The sequence below is a fragment of the Pygocentrus nattereri genome, chromosome 9 (assembly GCF_015220715.1).
Source record: "Pygocentrus nattereri isolate fPygNat1 chromosome 9, fPygNat1.pri, whole genome shotgun sequence".
Taxonomy (NCBI): Eukaryota; Metazoa; Chordata; class Actinopteri; order Characiformes; family Serrasalmidae; genus Pygocentrus; species Pygocentrus nattereri.
The window spans coordinates 20,244,334-20,264,577 of NC_051219.1; the positions used below are offsets into that span (position 1 = coordinate 20,244,334).

Below are 20,244 nucleotides of genomic sequence, written 5' to 3' on the forward strand. Positions count from 1 at the left end.
AATGTGTGAAGCAGTATGATGAGAATATAGATACTGGTCCTGAATCTCTTTATCCTTTCATAACTGCATTGTTTTCACCACTGGGCATTTATAGAATATTGTACTACATAATTAATCCTTAACCACAGATCTCCCACACCACCAGGCAGCTGATGGCATATATTTTATTACTTCCCACCCATGTGTAATTTATGTTTTTGAAGATTCGATGACCCCAAGATACTCCTAACTTGGCACATCTTCAACCATGGTCATTCTGAAATGTTTGACATCCTCACTGTGCCTGAAAGTAAAATAAACATTCAGTACATCTTTTTTCCAGGCAAGGTCTCTACAGCTCTGTCTTAGAACCCAGTGAAACCAAAAGTCATGGATGAAAGTCCTGAAAAACTCAAGGTGGAATTGTAAAATTTCTTGGTGAGAACTGACACATAATTTTTATTATTATTTTTTTAAACAAAGTAAATTAAAGGTTAGACTTCTCTCATATTTTCAGTGTGAGATATATAGCTACTTAACCAAAAATACATTCTTGACCTGTTTCTTCCCATCTTTAACAAGGGTGCCAATAATTATACCACTGACTATGGAAGTGAATTCACAAAAAAAGGAGTGATCATAATGATCATTTGTGCCTAATTATTACATTAAAGTTAATTCTGACCTTGCAAAATGATTGGCTGAGAGGCCAATATCTGTATGTGCCAATTATTTCCTTATATTATTATTATTTAATGACTGACATTTTTTAAATATCTCATCAAGTATCACTGCACTTTATTCACCTGTTGCCTAGCAGCATATAGAGTAGTGGTGTTTAATAGAATAGAGTAGAATAGTGTTTGATGGAACTATTTTCTTAGTTACTACGCTAATAGTGGAATATAAACTTACTTGTTCATTTTTGTGTTATCATCCTCTCAAAGCTAATAATAAATTTCAATAAAGAAACTTGATATAATCCAATAATTCACTTGGTTCACACCGCTCACCAGTGCCAATATCTCGGTGTATATCACTCCCTCTCATGTGATTTTTGCATAAATATGTTTCTGAAATGTAGACCTCATAGGCTCATGCCTCTTTTCATCTCACCTCCAAACAGCCATCTCAGCAGTTTCCCAGATATCAGAGCTCTGTCATAACTTCATTAAAACAATTAACAGTTAAAGAGCAGTTCTCTTAATGGTGTTCAGAGTAAAGAGTCAAATGGAATGCTTTCTGTACTGCTGGGCCCAGATTAGTGCAAAGGAGAAAGTATGAGAGAGATGGCCAAGACGAGAAGGAAACCAGCTGTAATGGCAGAGATCAGATTGTGAAATGTAAAAATAGCTTATTCTCAAATCTCCCTGCTTATGCTCTATGAACAGCAAAAGGATTCCATGTAGTGCTATCAATGCTACTTTGCATTTTCTGTTTATTATTATTATTATTATTATTGTTGTTATTATTATTATTATTATTATTATTATTATTATTGGGGCGGCACGGTTGTGTAGTGGGTAGCGTTGTCGCCTCACAGCAAGGAGGGCCTGGGTTCGATTCCCCGGCCGGGTGACCTGGGTCCTCTCTGTGTGGAGTTTGCATGTTCTCCCTGTGTCTGCGTGGGTTTCCTTCGGGTTCTCCGGTTTCCTCCCACAGTCCAAAGACATGCAGTCAGGCCAGTTGGACATGCTACATTGCCCCTAGGTGTGAGTGACTGTCTGTGTCTGTCTTTCTGCCCTGTGATGGACTGGCAACCTGCCTTGTGCCCGAAGACTGCTGAGATAAGCTCCAGCACCATTATTAATGATTATTATTGTCCATTATTGATGATATCTGATTACACTATCCCCCCACAATATGCTTTTCTGAGCAGACCATTGATATTGTCCATACTTACAGAGCACCGACCAACTACGTGTCATTATAAAGAGAGCATAATTAGTTCTGCAGAATGTGAAATGCAGAATAAAAATTGCAAAAAAATGTGACTCTACAACTAGTAGTGCATTTGTGTCTGTGTCAAAATATCATGATACATATCATGTACTGAGAAAATATGTGTAAGTATTGTAATATAATGTTTTTGTCATATTGCCCACCACTACATTGTGAGTTGTGTCTTATTGTGAACCTGCTGCCAGTGCCCAGCCCTTATCTATCTGTGTGATCATTCAAGAGTCTGTGAAAAATCCACTTGCACACTTTGGTAGGAAATTAAAATTTGTTCCATTTCGAATCAGTACAGCTTAATTTACAAATGCCTTTGACTGAAGAATTCATGAAAGAGATCTATTAAAATGTGTGTTTAGCATGAACTTTTACTGATGCATTTCTTCTTAGCATCCTTGCTGAACTGGATCACTTTTCAGTTTCAGTTTAAATGTTTTTGGGCATATTTTTGGAGTGTTGTTTCTCTATTGGAAAGATTTGGCTGGTAGCGAGAAAAAGAGGCAAAAAAAACCTACCTGCTTCTCCTGTGGGGCCAACGCTCTGGGGCGTTTTTGCTGTGTGCAGTCATAATGCCCTACTTTAAGTAATACTCTCAAAGCAACACTCGTTGTTGTGGGCAGTAGAGAACTAGGGCATCTAAAAAAGTTCTTGCTTCCTTTTATACTGTTTGTTAATAACTTTTTTATTCATTTTTTGTTTTGTGTGTGTGTGTGTTTTAGAACCTAGATCACTTCAAAACATCTGTTGAACAATTCCATGCTGCTGCCAACAGGAGTGAGGCTAACATAAAGTAAGTAGAGAGTTTTACTGTAAGCTTACTGTGTTTACCATAAGGGTGTCTTCAAAAATATTGCACTTTCGTTGAGTTCTGTTGTCTGTAAAGCACAATATCTTATATCATATCACTTATTAAGTAAAATTGAGGAATATGATTAGTTCCAAAAAACATTTTCCTTGCTTAAAGAGATCACAACAGAGTAGGTGTAGAAATGTATTGCACTGACTACTGAGGTAAAAAAAAAAAAAGAATCTACTGAATGGGAGCCACATGATCTTGGCTGCTTGTCAGCATTTAGAATCAGATATATAACAAATTAAAGATCATTGCTAAGAAACTTTTTTGCCTTTACAAAGTGCCAACTGAAGAGGAAAAGTAATAAATGTTTGTGTTGCATGTTTTGATTGTTTGACACAAGAAGACTAGCTATCCATGTTGGAACATGATGAAATACTTCTGTCTTCTCTGGAAAACACCTGTGGTTCAAGTTTTCATGCTCTTGCATGGTTTGAGAAAGTTAAGTAAGAAATGTCAAGGAGCAAAAAAAAAACATTTTCTGTCATAGGAATAAAAAGGGACCACCATATGATTACCACTGAAATTGCCACTGATATTATTTGCAAAGTATATGTACCTAATATGCTTAAATTTTACTGTTTGAGATAGACAGAGTATGTAATTGAATTTAGGGTCAGAGCTATGAGTTTATATTATTGTTTTCATATCAACTCTTGTTTCTGTATACATGAGGTGCCTTAGCTTCTCAACACATATAGAAAGAAAAGAAGTTAAGGTACAGTTCCTATTACTGCAAAGGTGGCAGCAAGAAAGGCACTGAATATGGATTATTCTCCGAGGTTAACTTCTTGGTCTCTCTGGGAACACACTGGCTGTGCAGTGTCAGCTTTCTCTCACCTGCCTGTGTCTGTAGCCAGTTGGAAAACTGCTGGAGATTAAATTGCTGTTGAAATTCATTTTTCCCTGTGAGGGGCACAAAGGTTCTTCAACAGGTTCATTCAACAGGTTAATTTGCTCTAGGCAGAAATTATATCTGTAAATAGTGCTGATTGTTTGTGGCTGTCTCACCACTCCACATTTACCTCAGCACACTTCTCAGTCTTTTATCTCTATCTTTTTCTGCTAGCCTCTGTCCCCAGAATACTCTTGTACTTTCTTCTAAAGTTCATTGGATACCATTAAAACACTTTCATACACCAATTATGTGTAGAGAGAAGTCATTTTTTACCTACGATCTTATTGTTGAACTGATTATATTTCACTCTCTTGTGCCAATGTCACTATCACAATAGGTACTTAATTAGCAAGTTAGTAATTAATCTGTTCTTAATAATTAATCTCCGAGTGTACAAAGATTTTTTTTACAAAGATGCCTTTGAGGAGTTGCTCTTGTTTGCAACTTTGCTATCTCTTATTTACACTGAGAGGCAAAAGGACAAAGGCAAAAATTAGTATGCAATCTTGAGGCCATGCTGTCAGTATTTTGGGCTTTTTGTAACTTTTGTTCCCTCCCATCGACCCACCACTGATGGGAGGGGTAGTAGTAGGGGTTCGGTGCTTTGTGGATCAGGCAGTGTCCGAAGACATGGGCCTTGGCATTCTGATCCTCGGTTGCTGAAACTGGTTTTTGGAACTTGGAATGTTACCTCACTGGCGGGGAAGGAGCCTGAGTTGGTGCGTGAGGTTGAGAGATACCGGCTAGATATAGTCGGGCTCACCTCAACACACAGCTTGGGCTCTGGGTCCAATCTCCTTGAGAGGGGCTGGACTTTATTCTTTTCTGGAGTTGTCCATGGTGAGAGGCGGCAGGCAGGTGTGGGCTTTCTCATAGCCCCTCAACTCAGTGCCTGTATGTTGGGGTTTTCTCCGATGGACGAAAGGGTAGCTTCCCTACGCCCCTCGAGTTGGGGAACAGGTCCTGACTGTTGTCTGTGCTTATGCACCGAACAGCAGTTCAGAGTACCCAGCCTTCTTAGAGTCCTTGGGAAGGGTGCTTGAACATGCTCCTCCTGGAGACTCTGTTGTCCTACTGGGGGATTTCAAGGCTCACATGGGCAATGACAGTGAGACCTGGAGGGGTGTGATTGGGAGGAATGGCCTCTCTGATCTGAACCCGAGTGGTGTTCAGTTTTTGGACTTCTGTGCCCGTCACAAACACCATTTTTGAACACAAGGATGTTCATAAGTGCACACGGCATCAGGACACCCTAGGCCGCAGTTCAATGATTGACTTTGTAGTCGTGTCATCGGACTTGTGGCCATGTGTTTTGGACACTCGGGTAAAGAGAGGAGCTGAGCTGTCAACTGATCACCACCTGGTGGTGAGTTGGATCAGGTGGTGGGGGAAGATGCCGGTCAGACCAGGCAAACACAAATGTATAGTGAGGGTTTGCTGGGAACGTCTGGCAGAAGAACCTGTCAGATTGATCTTCAACTCACACCGCCGTCAGAACTTTGACCAGATATCGGAGAGGGACATTGACTCAGAATGGGCCATGTTCCGCTCCTCCATTGTTGAAGCGGCTGACTGTAGCTGTGGCTGCAAGGTAGTTGGTGTCTGTCACGGCAGTAATCCTCGAAACCGGTGGTGGACACCCCAGGTGAGATATGCAGTCAAGCTGAAGAAGGAGTCCTACCGGGCATGGTTGGCCTGTGGGACACCAGAGGCAGCTGCCAGGTATCGACAGGACAAGCGATCTGCGGCTTCAGTCGTCGCCAAGGCAAAAACCTGTGTGTGGGAGGAGTTTGGTGAGGCCTTGGAAAGTGACTTTAAGTTGGCTCCGAAAAGATTCTGGAAAACCATCAGACGACTCAGAAGGGGGAAGCAGTCTGCCCCTTGCACTGTATACAGTGGAGATGGTGTGCTGCTGACTTCGACTGAAGATGTCATTGGGCAGTGGAAGGAATACTTTGAGGACCTTCTCAATCCCACCGACACGTTCTCCAGTGAGTAGGCAGAGTCTGGTGACACGGGAATAGGCTTGTCCATTACTGAAGCCGAAGTTGCTTAGGTAGTTAAAAAGCGCCTTAGTGGCATGGCTCCAAGGCTCTGGGTGTTGTGGGGCTGTCTTGGCTGACATGCCTTTTCAACATTGCGTGGACATGGGGGGCGGTGCCACTGGATTGGCAGACTGGGGTGGTGGTGCCTCTTTTTAAAAAGAGAGTCCGGCTTATAGTCGAACCTCGGATTCAGGAGGAGCAGTGCGGGTTCCGTGGTTTCGTGGAACACTGGACTAACTCTTCACCCTCTCCAGGATTCTGGAGGGTGCATGGGAGTTTGCCCAACCAGTCCACATGTGCTTTGTGAATTTGGAGAAGGCATTCGACTGTGTTCCCCAGGGTATCCTGTGGGAGGTGCTTCGTGAGTACAGGGTACATGGCCCCGTACAAACAAAGCAGGAGTTTGGTTTGCCGGCAGTAAGTCAGACTCGTTCCCAGTGAGAGTTGGACTCCGTCAGGGCTGCCCTTTGTCACCGATTCTATTCATAATTTTTATGGATAGAATTTCTAGGCGCCGTCAGGAGATGGAGGGTGTCCGGTTTGGTGACCTCAAGGTCACATCACTGCTGTTTGCGGATGATGTGGTCCTATTGGGGACATCAGGCCGTGAACTTAAGCTTTCGCTGGATCGGTTTGCAGCCGAGTGTGAAGCAGCCGGGAAAAGGGTGGAGCGCCCTCTCTGGGTCGGGGATGAGCTCTTGCCTCAAGTGGAGGAGTTTAAGTATCTCGGGGTATTGTTCACGAGTGATGGAAAAAAGGGAGCGGGAGGTTGACAGGCGGATTGGTGCTGGGTCAGCAGTGATGCGGGCTCTTTACCGGTCTGTTGTGGTAAAGAAAGAGCTAAGCCATAAGGCAAGGCTCTCGATTTACCAGTCAATCTACGTTCCCACCCTCACCTATGGTCATGAGCTTTGGGTAATGACCAAAAGAATAAGATCGCGAATACAAGCAGCTGAAATGAGTTTCCTCCGCAGGGTGTCTGGACTCTCCCTTAGAGATAGGGTGAGAAGTTCGATCATCCGGGAGGGACTTTGAGTAGTGCCGCTGCTTCTCCACGTCGAGAGGAGTCAGCTGAGGTGGTTCGGGCATCTGGTTAGGATGCCTCCTGGACGCCTCCCTCAGGTGTCCACTCGGGAGGAGACCCTGGGGAAGACCCAGGACACGCTGGCATGATTATATTGCCCAGCTGGCCTGGGAGCGCCTCGGAATCCCCCCCGGAGAGCTAGTGGAAGTGGCTGGGGAAAGGGAGGTCTGGGCCTCATTGCTTAGGATTCTTACCCTCGACCCGAACCCCGGAAAAGTGTAAGATAATGGATGGATGGATGGATGTTTTGTAACTTTTTGTTGTTGTAACTGTTGGTGGTGCTAATCTAATCCCAGCCCACAGTGTTCTAGTTAGTGTGCAAGGGAAATGATGTAGTCATTCGTGCTAATCTGGCATCTGCTAATATTTCAAGCACTTCGCTGACTGTGGAAAACCGAATCAACAAGGCATTGTGCTTTCATATTGTAATAACAGACATAGGCGATTTATACACATAGATGTCTGACTATTAGCCTGCGTGACGTGCGCAGGCACTTGAGTATTCACTTAACTGTTCAAGGTGCCAGTATTCAAGTATTGAACTCACTATTTGTGTATTCATTGCATTTATCACAGAAAGAGAAAATAATATTAGTTAAGTGAAACAGTAATTTTAAGGTTTAACAGAGTTATAAAACATGAATGTTTTGCTAGTTATTTGTGAGTAGATGTTGTGTTATACTCTGAAATGCATGCGTCATCTGGGTGTGTTGCCAAGAACTCATTGTTAAAGATATGAAAGAGAAGGCAGAGATGGCTTGTGACTTTTATCACATTTTAAGGCTAGGCTGATGCTTTAAACAGTTAAAGGGGAATTCCGTTGATTTTTCCTAATTCCTGATTTTTATTTTTTTAATAATTTTTTTTTTACATTTAATCATTTGAGATGTAAACAAGTCAACCAGACAAAGACAAAGATATTAGATCTAATGTAAAACAATGCCAATGACTTCTGATTCCTGTCACCACAGCTGTGAACATTTCTGATTGGTGCATTTTCACATCAAGCCACTCTAAAATACTTTCTTTGCATCTTAACCATTTAATTATGCAGAAATGTAAAATACATAGAACATCAGCATCCAGTAGCATGCATCTTTTCTGCTACATGTCAGGAAGCTGTGACTAATGCAGACATAAACAAAAATCCTGAAGATATTAGGCTTATTGTTTTTAGATACTGCTCCAGAACATTTTACTGTAGAAATATGGCTCTTGTTTTAATTTAGTACTTTGATTGCATAATTGCAATCTAAAATATATTTTTCAATCTAAAGTATAATTTATAATTATTTAGTTTCATCATTTTAATCTAATTATTTTTAATCTGAGATTTTACACACATATCCACACACTCTCACACACACACACACACACACATACATGAGTCTACTTCTTATTTCTTAGAGATCGAACCATTTCATATGAAGTCGATTGAATTGAATTGTTGTAGGGTCAGAGAGACACATGGAATGTTTACTTAGTGTCTGTCAAAATTATTCTTTTTTAACCATTAATTAGACATTTGCAGCAAATAAACAACAGAATATATTAAGTCTTTAACTCTGCAAGACTGTTAAGTTCTGTAGACTTGAAATTTCTGCACTGGCTTAGATACAGTATTTTCGAGCCAGCCAATCCACTTGTTGGTAATTGTATTTATGGTGTGCTGCATTCAGAGACTTAGCTGGCAGTGTTGCTCTTATACCTGCTCAGTGCTGATGTTTTAATCCCCCTTTTTAATCCCTGAGGGCTACGGCAGCCTCAAGACCCCCAAGTCGTGGCGCATGACAAGGCCGGTAGCTAATCTCTCCCAGTCCGGTTCAGCTCAAGTGGCTCAGGCTGCCTCTGCTGCCTGCATCTTTGCCACATGGAGCTTTGATACAGCACTGTTCCCACTACTGTCACCCCTTCCTCCAGCACAAGGCAGATTAAGAGCTCTAGTACATCTGATAGTTTCAGATTCAAAGTGCCTGCAGGAAGAGAGTTCAGGTTTGACTAGAAGAGGAAGTGCTGTACTTGAATAGGGCTGCAGGGGCAGTGAGTCATAGCCAAAAGATTCATAGGAATAGCTAGAGGTTCAAATAATATTCTTCTAAATAAAACACTTTGGTTGTGGTAAAGCTGGCTCACACACTACTCGACAGCTTTTTTCCTCTGAGTTTGACCATGATGAAATAGTTTTGTTTTATCTGAAGATGTGCGAGTTCTTCTGTTGTGGACCTTACCAAAACGGAGAACAGTTGCTGGCTAACAAAAGGGATGATCTGTGTCAACGTCAAGTAAAATTCCAAGATAGAAATGCCACTTTTCCACTGTCGAGCCAAATGGTTCTCAGGGCCATGCTGGGCTATTCTGCACTGGTCCGGACTAGTGAGACTGCTTACAGTCACTGTTTCTGTCTTTTGTACTGCTAAATCAGAACCAAGAAATACCCAAGAAAACTACACAAAAGAATGGCTAACTGCTAACAGGCCAATAGGAACAATCCAACTCCAGTCTCTCAGCGTGCTCTCATTTTGTCATCTTGTTTATTCTTTAATAGGTGGTATTTGAGCTTAAGTTACTAAAATATCCTGTAATGCAGTGGGTTTTACCTGTAAACAGATAGCTACATTAGCATTAGTGTTGCCTGGCAGGGTACAGGTTAACTGGTTAGACAGCTCTGTTTAACATTTAGAAATCAGTTTTAGATTGAAGCTTTGATGGTTATTCAATGATGGATTTAAAAGTGTGCACTGCTTGCATTTACTTGAGCAAATTGAATTTATTTGAATGCTTTTGGCTTTGAAGTAGCGCAGCAGGACACTATGGCACAATACCGATATATACATAGAAACAATCAGCGAACAGCTACGTTATTATATCATCCCACTGACCGGTCCTGTGGCCCCGAGTATGGTTAGCTAACCATGCAAAAAAAAAACAAACAAACAGGCTGAGCATTATTAAGTGTTACTCATCGAACCATCTCTGGTTACCCTCTGTGCTAAAGCCATCACAGAAACATGAAACAAACCATAGAAATACATTACAAACAACAAATACAATGTTCCCATAACCCAGCCATAAACTTTAATATCTTTATTTACAATGAATGTAAAAACATGCACACAGAATTCAGTCTTCTAGGATTAGAGTTCAGATGATCAAATGTTTTCTGCTGAATTTAACAAATGACCCTTTTGGTTATTTGATGATTGAGGATTGTCACACGGATTTAGGTTTACCACAATAGTTTTGGAGTTTCGAGCTAAAATGGTTGATATTTTATACACAGATGTGCCAATTTATTAGGTATATTAGGTAATTTATTGTCTAATATTGTCTATTGCTGCTCTGCCTTCCTTTCCGTCAGGCATCTCAGTCACAGATTTATAGGGTGGCACCAATCACCTATAGGGGGCGCACACTCAAAGCCAACAAAAGAGAACATATAAACAAACCATCAAAACACTTGAATATGCCTCATACAAGGTACCTTCACTTATTGGTTATTTTATTGAGTAAAATTACCATGTAGGTGCACTTTGTAGGTTTGCAGTTATTAACCTCAGCCCATCTTCTGCCGTGCACCATTCACTGCTGTCATGTCCATCAAAGGTAGAGCACCCCCTTTCGACCACCGCTGGCAAGATATTATTTGGATGGTGGGCCATCGTTGAACAACAGTGAAGTGCTAGATCAGGTGTATTCAACTCTAATCCTGGAACAAAATCACCAAACTGTGCTGTACACTGTCCATGCAGGACCAGAGCTTGAATAACCCTGGAAAATGACTAACACAGATTGTGCATGGAAAAAGCTATAGACCAGGGATGTCCAGTCTTATCTGCAGAGGGCCAGTGTGGTTGCAAGTTTTCAGTCCAACAAAGCAAGAGATCACCTCAAGAAATGTTTGAAGACTAAAATTAACTGATTAAAAAAATAGAATCAGGTGTGCATCAACTTGTTTGGAGTGAAAACCTGCAGGGGTCACCAATCTTGCCACAAAGAACTGGTATGGGTATGAGTTTTTACATGCAGGAACACACCTCATATAACTTATTACTTGTTGGAAGACTGAAACCAACTGATTAAACAGGTGAAATCTGGTGCACTTCTGCTTCATGTGGGAGGAAAACCTGCAGCCATGTGGCCCTTTGTGGATCAGATCATTGACCCCTGCTTTTGCGTGCTTTGTATCACTGCTATGCTGAGAATAGTCCACCATCCAAATAATATCAGGTAAACAGTGGTCCTATGGTGGCCTCTTTCCATTGATGGATGGGGTAGAGTGTGGCTGCCAGGTTGTGCATAAACAGATGAGCTATAGTCAGTAATCATGTACCTTCAAAGGTTTACCTCCTGTAATTCCTGTATGGTAGGTGTATGTGATAACCAGTGAGGCCCTGGTCTAGTATGGATGGAGAGAGGGAACTCCATGTGGAAACCATATTAGAAAGGTTGCCTTTTGAACAATAGGGCGGTAGAGTTTGCCTTGATACATTATTACAGGGCGAACAGTCATCTGAATCACAAGATCACTTCAGTCAATCAATTTCCATTCTATAGATATGCGGTGAGCTCAGATCATCTTATGCATACAGGAAAAATAATTGGACAAAGAATGTTAAACAAGCACTTAAGGGATCACCAAATAAATAAACAAATATAACTTTTGTTTTTCAAAACTATAAACCATGTTAAGATGGGACTCACAGACTAAACCAAAGAGGATTTTCGGAGGACATCTAAATGTCTGCAGTGTTATATATATGATAGACCAAGTCCAACAATTGTTGCTGAATTCTAATTTAATTTGTTTGCTTTGAGTGAAACTTGGCTGAATAGTAATATTCCAAGTGAATATGATTCATGTCCCAGGTTATATGTACAGGGATATAAAGGACAGGCTGTCGAGAAATGGGGTGGGGTGTTCATTTATATCAGAGACACTTTTAAATGCTGGGAAGTTAAATTGGAGAATGTCTCTTTTAGAATTATTATTTTTAAAATGTATTATCCTGTAAAATTAATTTTACCATTTTAGTTTTGTATAACCCACCTTCATATTGTGTTGCTTTATATGATGATTTTCATTTAATTGTTCAGTTGTTGTACTGTAACTATTGTCTTAGGAGATATGCACTTAAATTTGTTGGACAACAATAGCAAGCAAAAATAAAATGATTACTTCAAAACATAAATTTGAACAAGTGATAAAAGGCCCAATTAGGATTACTAGAATGAGCAAAAAATAGATTTGATTTATATAAACAAACCTGAACCATTGACAAAAACATTTACTAATGAGCTTGTCTGACTCATAATATAGTTACGGTTGTCAGAAAATGAACAAAAATGCATTTGCAGGGATTTTTGTTAAAATCATAACACTACACAAGCTACTACAGGAATCCCTAGGAAGATGATGAAACAAATCATTTCAAGATAAATGTGGAACATTAATTAAGATAGCTTTCCATTCAGTGGCAGACTGTTACAGCTGCGCTATGTGAAAGAGCGCCGTGTGAGGCTTTTTTTACCCACTGATACGCAGCTCTTGCATTAGTCTCCTTACTGCAGAGATGGTACCTTCTCTCCTGCTGTCTGAACTATGCTGAATCACATCACTGTATTTCCTCTTGTTAATACACACTGTGCAGTATATCATAACTTGCTACTGAATGACACTTTTACTGTGCACTTTAAACTGTAAACACTGCTGATGTTTATTTAAGCAGTAGAACACGAGAGGGAGTGAGTTATCATAAAATAACAATAACAACAACATGATGATCTACGTCATGCGATCGAGTCACAGCCGTGATGTTATAGCGATAACACACGACCTTGAGTGTTCTATTGCTTTCATACAACAGTTAAATAAATAAAGAAAGAAACCGATAAATTGGGTCATGAACGTGTCATTTAATATGTTTTAATGTTAGTGATTTCTTCTGACAAATTATAGTTCCTTAACAAGCTGCTTGTTGCTACATCAGAGTAACGAACTTCGCTCACTTGCTGCACAGCCAGCAGTTCATTCTCCAGCTCCACACAGACCAACTGACAGTTTGGGAAATTAGTGTAGTCTCATTTCAGAGTTGTACCAAATCGGTTGTAGGTCAAATGTAATATTAAAAGTATTTTTGTGCACAAAGTAAGAAGTAAAAATGTTCAAATAGCTTGAGGGTCTCCTATCAAAGTTGTTGCTTAGCAACGGCATCTCAGCAGAGTGAAAGTGTTTGTAAAAACCCCATGATGTTATGGTGAAATATCAGCACGGTTAGAATGCTTCACAACAGCTATACTGTTGTATCATGTGTTGTAACTGCCTTGTACCACTTAGTGCAATACCTGCTCTCAAATCTGTCTTTTGTAGTTTAATTTATGTCTTTTTTGCATTTCTGCCCCATTTTTGTCTGTTTTATTCTTTTTATTTCTGCCTAATATATGTAAGTTTATGTGCAAAGGTCTGAGAAATAAGGTAGTGAGTTGTGAATAGCAAAAACACCCTAGTTTATGCTACTGATTGAAGAATTGAAAACAATCTTTGGAAGCATATCAAAAGGCTTACTAATTGTGATTTTTAATAAACATATCAGTAACAGCATTAGATATAAATGGCAAGATGAGCGCTGACACAATGGAAATTGCTAATAAATGTAATACCTTTTTTTTTATTCAATCAGTAGAAGAACTTGCAGCCAATTTTTAATAAGTAGCTCTATTACAATCAACATCTTACTACATTGTGCAGGCAGATCAAAGTAAAATTCATAAAATTATTGATCAGTTAAATAATTCAAAGGCTAAAGATCAGAAAATATAGTACTATATTGATATCATCATTATGGAAAGCAGCTATTGTGAGTTCAATCTTTAAGGCTGGCGCACCTAATCAGGCTTGTAACTGTAGACAGATATCAATTATTCTAGTAGTCTTTACTAGTAGTAGTTACTAGTAGTAATTACTTTCTGGACAGCTGATGCAGTTGAACACAATCAAATCCTCCATCAAAAACAGTTTGGACTTAACTTATTTCAAAACACTAAAGGTTAGTTTTAACCATATTTGGAGTGCAGGGAGCACTGTCACCCCATTGGGGTTATAGTATAGGCATTCTACAAGGGTCAGTCCTGGGCCCACTGCTTTTTTTGCTTGTACATAACTCTTGTACCTTAAAATTATAAAAGTGCATAGTGTCAAACATATATGCGCAAAACACTTTTGGTCAGTCATCTTTTACATATGCATGTGGTTATGGAATGTATTACTGTTATAAATCAAAACACAAAATGCACACAGTTTTTTAATGAAAAAGTAAATCATTGGCTTAAACAAAAACAAACATTTTGCAAGTTTTAGTTGATATATGTACATAAAGAAGCATTAATCACCGATTGAATCATACAAATAGGTATGCATGTTTTAGGTATTTTATTAATTTACTCCACATGTTATTCATTTTCTTATAGCCTAATCAGGGACTGAGGCTGCAAATTAGCTTATGATAGATGCGTTTACATTACATGTTGGATTTTATGTAAGTATTTATCTGTATTGTCCCTGTCAAATTTACAAATAAATAATATAATTTGTATTATTAATAATAAAATTGCCACTAATCATAGTTATATGATAGGCATACGGGCTCCTGAGGGTATGGTCTGCCATAGATATGTATGTTTTGCATAGGCCATCTTCCATTCAGAAACTGAATATTGGTTTCTGTTCATTTTCAGTGATTTTTGCTGTCACATTGTACTGTCGTAATATGTAAGAGAAAAAACATTGAGTCAGAAAGTGGAAGTAAGGGGCCACATCTGCTCAACATGGTTGCAGTTTGTCTAAAGCAAACTTCTTTCCTCAGCTGAAGCCAATTAGATTGCCCTGGCTAGGCTTTTCTATAGTTTTCCTATGGGTGCTCTTTATGATTCCTCAAAAGGAAAGGGCCTCATTAGGAGTGCTCTGGGCTCTATGGGTGGGTGGAAAAGTTGGACAACTTGCCCACAGGTCACTAGCCTGGCCTCACCAGACTTGCAGTTTAGAAGGGGTTGGTGTGTGGAGTTATCATTAGCAAAGCTTAGTTTTATGCTGTTACCTTGTCCTGAGAGCATTCTGTTGGTGAACACAAATTACCACCTGCAGTGATGTTGATATGAAACATTCTGTACTGTCATCAGTTATGTCTCTCTGTAATAGAAGCCACTCTGAGCCTTAGCTTATTTACTGTTTTAATGGTAGCATGTTCAAAGCTGAAGAAATGTAGTTCCATATAGTTTAACAATGTAGTTGAACCACCTCTTGTCAGAATTTAACACCCATTTGTCATGATAAATGACCATAAGCCTCTCTGAGCACATTGTGGGTATTGTCAATACCTTCAGAGCACCAATCAACTAAACGTTTCATTAAAAGAGATGCTCCCAAGTGGCGTAGCTTTCTAAGGTTTCTTTCTGTTGTCAAGTAATTCCTAAGATGTCAGGAGTTCAAGTGAACATAATTGGCCATGCTTAATTGGATGCAGTGTAGCATGGTTTTTAATGTCATGTTTTTTTTAAATGTGGCATTACTGGTGCATTTTGTCCTCTCCAACTTATTAAGTCTCAGAAAAAGATATATACTGATAAGTATCGTGTAACGTTATTTGAGTCCTATGAGCTAATCTCTCAATGTATTATGTGGTTGTTTTCTCTGAGCTTTTGATGATGTGTGAACAGACAAAATGCAGACAAATTTACATTTAAAAATATGCTATGAAATTCATGCATCATGAAAAATGTTCATTATATTGCTCACCACTAATTTTAAGTGGCACATTTTAAGCCTCAGAGAAAGAGAGACTTATATATTTAACTGAAAGAGCTCTTAGCATAACACTGCTTTTTTTTAGGCTTTGTCTTGAGTGAGACAGAGAAGCAGATCCTGTGCCATCAGAAGATCTTTTCACCGTTGTACCTGTCTGGCAGGGCTAACAAAGCTGGTGGGACATAGAGGGGTGGAAGAAGTATGCTTCTTCTGAGGGGAAGGGGAATTTCTGATGTTTCTGCTGCAAGCTAGAGGGAAGTACATGAGAGTGCAGGCAGTAACTCCTAGCACTTTGGTCTAACAAGCCCCGAATTATCAACATTGTCAGCTCTCTCTCTCTCTCTCTCTCTCTCTCTCTCTCTCTCTCTCTCTCTCTCTCTCTCTCTCTCTCTCTCTCTCTCTCTCTCTCTCTCTCTCTCTCTCTCTCTCTCTCTCTCTCTCCCTCTCTCTCTGACCTCTCAGCTTTGCTCTCTTGATTTTGCTGGCCCTCTTTAATGCTCCCTTGCGTGCTCTCTCTCTCTCTTTCTCTCTCTCTCTGTATAACTCTCTCTTTCTAGCTCTATAACTCTAACTATCTCTCTCTATATATCTCTCTCGCTATATATATATATATATATATATATATATATATATATATATATATATATATATATATATATATATATACAGTGGGTTGCAAAAGTATTCATACCCCTTGAACTTTTCCATATTTTGTCACATTACAACCACAAACATAAATATATTTCACTGGAATTTAATGTGAAAGACCAACACAAAGTGGTATACAATTGTGAAGTGGAAAGAAAATCATACATGAATCAAAACATTTTTTACAAATAAAAAACTAATAAGTGCGACGTGCAAAAGTATTCAGCCCCCTTTTCCCTGAGTGCAACCAATTGCATTCAGAAGTTGCCTGATGACTGCTAATGACTCAAAAGGGTCCACCTGTGTGTAATCTAATCTCAGTACAAATACAGCTGCTCCGTGACGGCCTCAGATGTTGGTTAAGAGAATATTGGGGAGCAAACAGCATCATGAAGTCCAAAGAACACACCAGACAGGTTAGGAATATGGTTTTGGAGAAGTTTAAAGCAGGCTTAGGTTATAAAAAGATTTCCCAAGCTTTGAACATCTCACGGAGCACTGTTCAATCCATCATCCGGAAATGGAAAGAGTATGGCACCACAGTAAACCTGCCAAGACAAGGCCGTCCACCTAAACTTACAGGCCGAACAAGGAGATCACTGATCAGAGAGGCAGCCAAGAGGCCCATGGTGACTCTGGATGAAATGCAGAGAGCCACAGCTCAGGTGGGGGAAACTGTCCACAGGACAACAATTAGTCGTGCACTACACAAATGTGGTCTTTATGGAAGAGTGGCAAGGAGAAAGCCATTGTTAAAAGAAAACCATAAGAAGTCCCGTTTGCAGTTTGCCAGAAGCCATGTTGAGGACACAGCAAACATGTGGAAGAAGGTGCTTTGGTCAGACGAGACCAAAATAGAACTTTTTGGCCACAATGCAAAACGCTATGCGTGGCGGAGAAATAACACTGCACATCACTCTGAAAACACCATCCCCACTGTCAAATATGGTGGTGGCAGCATCATGCTCTGGGGGTGCTTCTCTTCAGCAGGGACCGGGAAGTTGGTCAAAGTTGATGGGAAGATGGATGGAGCCAAATACAGGGCAATCTTGGAAGAAAACCTGTTGGAGTCAGCAAAAGATTTGAGACTGGGGCGGAGGTTCACCTTCCAGCAGGACAACGACCCTAAACATAAAGCCAGAGCTACAATGGAGTGGTTTAAAAAAAAGAATATTCATGTGTTAGAATGGCCCAGTCAGAGTCCAGACCTAAACCCAATTGAGAATTTGTGGCAAGATCTCAAAACTGCTGTTCACAAACGCTCTCCATCCAATCTGACTGAGCTTGAGCTGTTTTGCAAGGAGGAATGGGCAAGAATTTCAGTCACTAGATGTGCAAAGCTGGTGGAGACATACCCTAAAAGACTTGCAGCTGTAATTGCAGCAAAAGGTGGCTCCACAAAGTATTGACTCAGGGGGGCTGAATACTTTTGCACGTCGCACTTATTCGTTTTTTATTTGTAAAAAATGTTTTGATTCATGTATGATTTTCTTTCCACTTCACAATTGTATACCACTTTGTGTTGGTCTTTCACATTAAATTCCAGTGAAATATATTTATGTTTGTGGTTGTAATGTGACAAAATATGGAAAAGTTCAAGGGGTATGAATACTTTTGCAACCCACTGTATATATGTGTGTGTGTGTGTATGTGTGTATATATTTATATAAAACTCACACTCTATATAACTCTCTATACATGCATATATATATATATATATATATATATATATATACACACACACATATATATATATATATATATATATATATATATATATATATATATATATATATATATATATACACACACACATATTATTATACATATTACATTTTATTTATATATATATATATATATATATATATATATATATATATATACATAAATAAATCTCTCTATAACTCTCTCTATCACTTGCTCCCTTGTTTTCCTTTCCGATCCGCTCTTAGCGTTGCCTTTTCTTCTACTCTCCTTTTTGCCTCTCTTTCCCTCTCGGCCCTGTCAGCCTTAAGTGGGGCCTATCTCAGAAGAAACACCAGCCCCTGCAGGTGAGATTGCGTTGGGGGTGTAGAGGTGGGCAATTGAGGGAGGAAGAAGACTGGGGAAGTGGGGAGAGAGGAGGCCCATGCTCAGTCAATTGAAAAGCTGTCGGAGCACGAGCAAGCCCCTCAAAGGAGAGTCTGTGAGATAAGACAAAGTTCTCATCTGGCAGCTAAGCTCGAGCGAGGTCAAGGCAGTACTGCCTGTAATCTAGTTAATTTTGGACCCTTGATTCGGGAAACATGTCAAGTTGAACTCCAAACTGATATGGCATTGTAGCTTGCACCTTCTATCACAGTTTGATTTTGTGTTTCCCTTTTTCTTCAGGTTGTTCTTTATTTATTTAATTAACACCTTTTTGGGTTCTCATATTATGACACACTGAAATTATAGACACTGAGTTGATATAATTTTCATAATAATTCAATGACCTTGTTTTTCTTTGTTCTGACAGAAATTAATTTAGCAATAATTCCTTAATTAATAGAAGGTTGCACACCAGTATCTGTGATTCAGCAGCCACGGCTGGTTTTCTAGTGCTTAATAATGATCTTGTTGTTAGACATTTTGAGTCTCATGTGTCTGTATACACTGTGTTTCTAAGTTAATTTAGTCTTTTGTAGTTGCTTTATTTCAGTGCATTTAATTTCCATATTTTTATTTCTCTTGCCACTTTTCAATCTCCGCCGACTCTCTGAAGCTGAGCTTTGTTCTGTGGCTCTGTGCTCCGTTAAGGAGATTACATGTAATGGGAAAAATTCTGTAATTAACATTTTAATCTTTAAGCACCCTGTTATTTATTTACAGATGTAAAATGTGGGAATGAGCATTGCGTTAACAAACTAAGCCTAACCTCTTTAAAGCAGCTGCATTCAGCCCAGCTAATATTTTTATTAAAGACCTCACCTTCAATTTGTTGCAATTCGGTTCAGCTTGGACTTGGCCAAGCCAATTTTCTGCTTCAGGCCCCTTTAATAAAGCAAGTGTGCTATCAGGAGCCTTTGCTTTTCCTGATGAAGGTAGTTTATTTTAAATTAGAAGAGAGTTCCTTATCTATCGGAGCGGTGAACGTGGCTTACCCCCCCCAGAGGGTAATTAAAACAAAAACTGGCTTCAGCTGCAGATAAAAACATTGGAATCTGATATGTGCAGCCCCTCCAACATGCGTAGATGTGGTATTGATGGAAGTTTATTTCCTCTTTCTTGCCCTCTTTCCTCTTGTCGGTGTCTCCTCTCTCCACTGCTGATAAGAACAGGAACTCGGAGAGAGCAGCTTTGGCTGCGTATCTGCTTGTGTCGGTGCTGTGCAAGTTATTGATGTGTTATAATTGAATTGGTGAGGATGACAAGCAAGTGGAATCAGAGTCAAACTGAGCCTTTTAATTCGCCTTTCAATTAAGCCCAGTGTCAAGTGATCTTCTGAAAGGAACTGTTGCGTTGCGTAAAGGGTGGAGGAGTTCACTTGGCTTAATCAATCAAACATCATTCAGGGTGACACCTGTGCATTGGAGCTTCCATAGAACTCCATATACACATCCGAGTTTACTGAGACCACTGCTATTACAGAGTATTAAAATACACAACAATTAGGTTTTCTTTTTTTTTTTTAGCCAGATATTTTAGGTGGTATAATAGTACCTGTGGAGTATAATAATAAGTAACAAGTAAGTATTGGTATTGGGGAAAATATAAAAAAACACAGTATTGCTTGCAGCATGCATACATACAAATCTCTTTTATACGGGGTTTGGCCTGTTTATCATGCACTATATTCATCACATCATTACACTCTCTAGGTGTAAACAGGCTTCAGTATAACTGCTGGGTGTCTGCCAACCAAAAATATCCAGCCAAATAGTGATCGTATAATCAAACTGAACCTGACACCAGCTGAAAGGAAGGTGAATGACCAGCATAGATTGTGCATAGAAAAAGATGAGC

The 20,244-nt window shown here is 39.7% G+C and overlaps 1 protein-coding gene across 3 annotated transcripts in view; it reads left to right on the plus strand.

Moving 5' to 3' along the window:
• chchd6a (coiled-coil-helix-coiled-coil-helix domain containing 6a) overlaps positions 1 to 20,244 on the plus strand; it is a 99,563-nt gene that overhangs the window by 40,279 nt on the left and 39,040 nt on the right. For all 3 annotated transcript variants that reach the window (XM_017694164.2, XM_037541121.1, XM_037541122.1), the window contains one exon: positions 2,655 to 2,725. In XM_017694164.2, the coding sequence (XP_017549653.1) occupies positions 2,655 to 2,725 (71 nt within the window). The remainder of the gene's footprint in view (positions 1 to 2,654; positions 2,726 to 20,244) is intronic.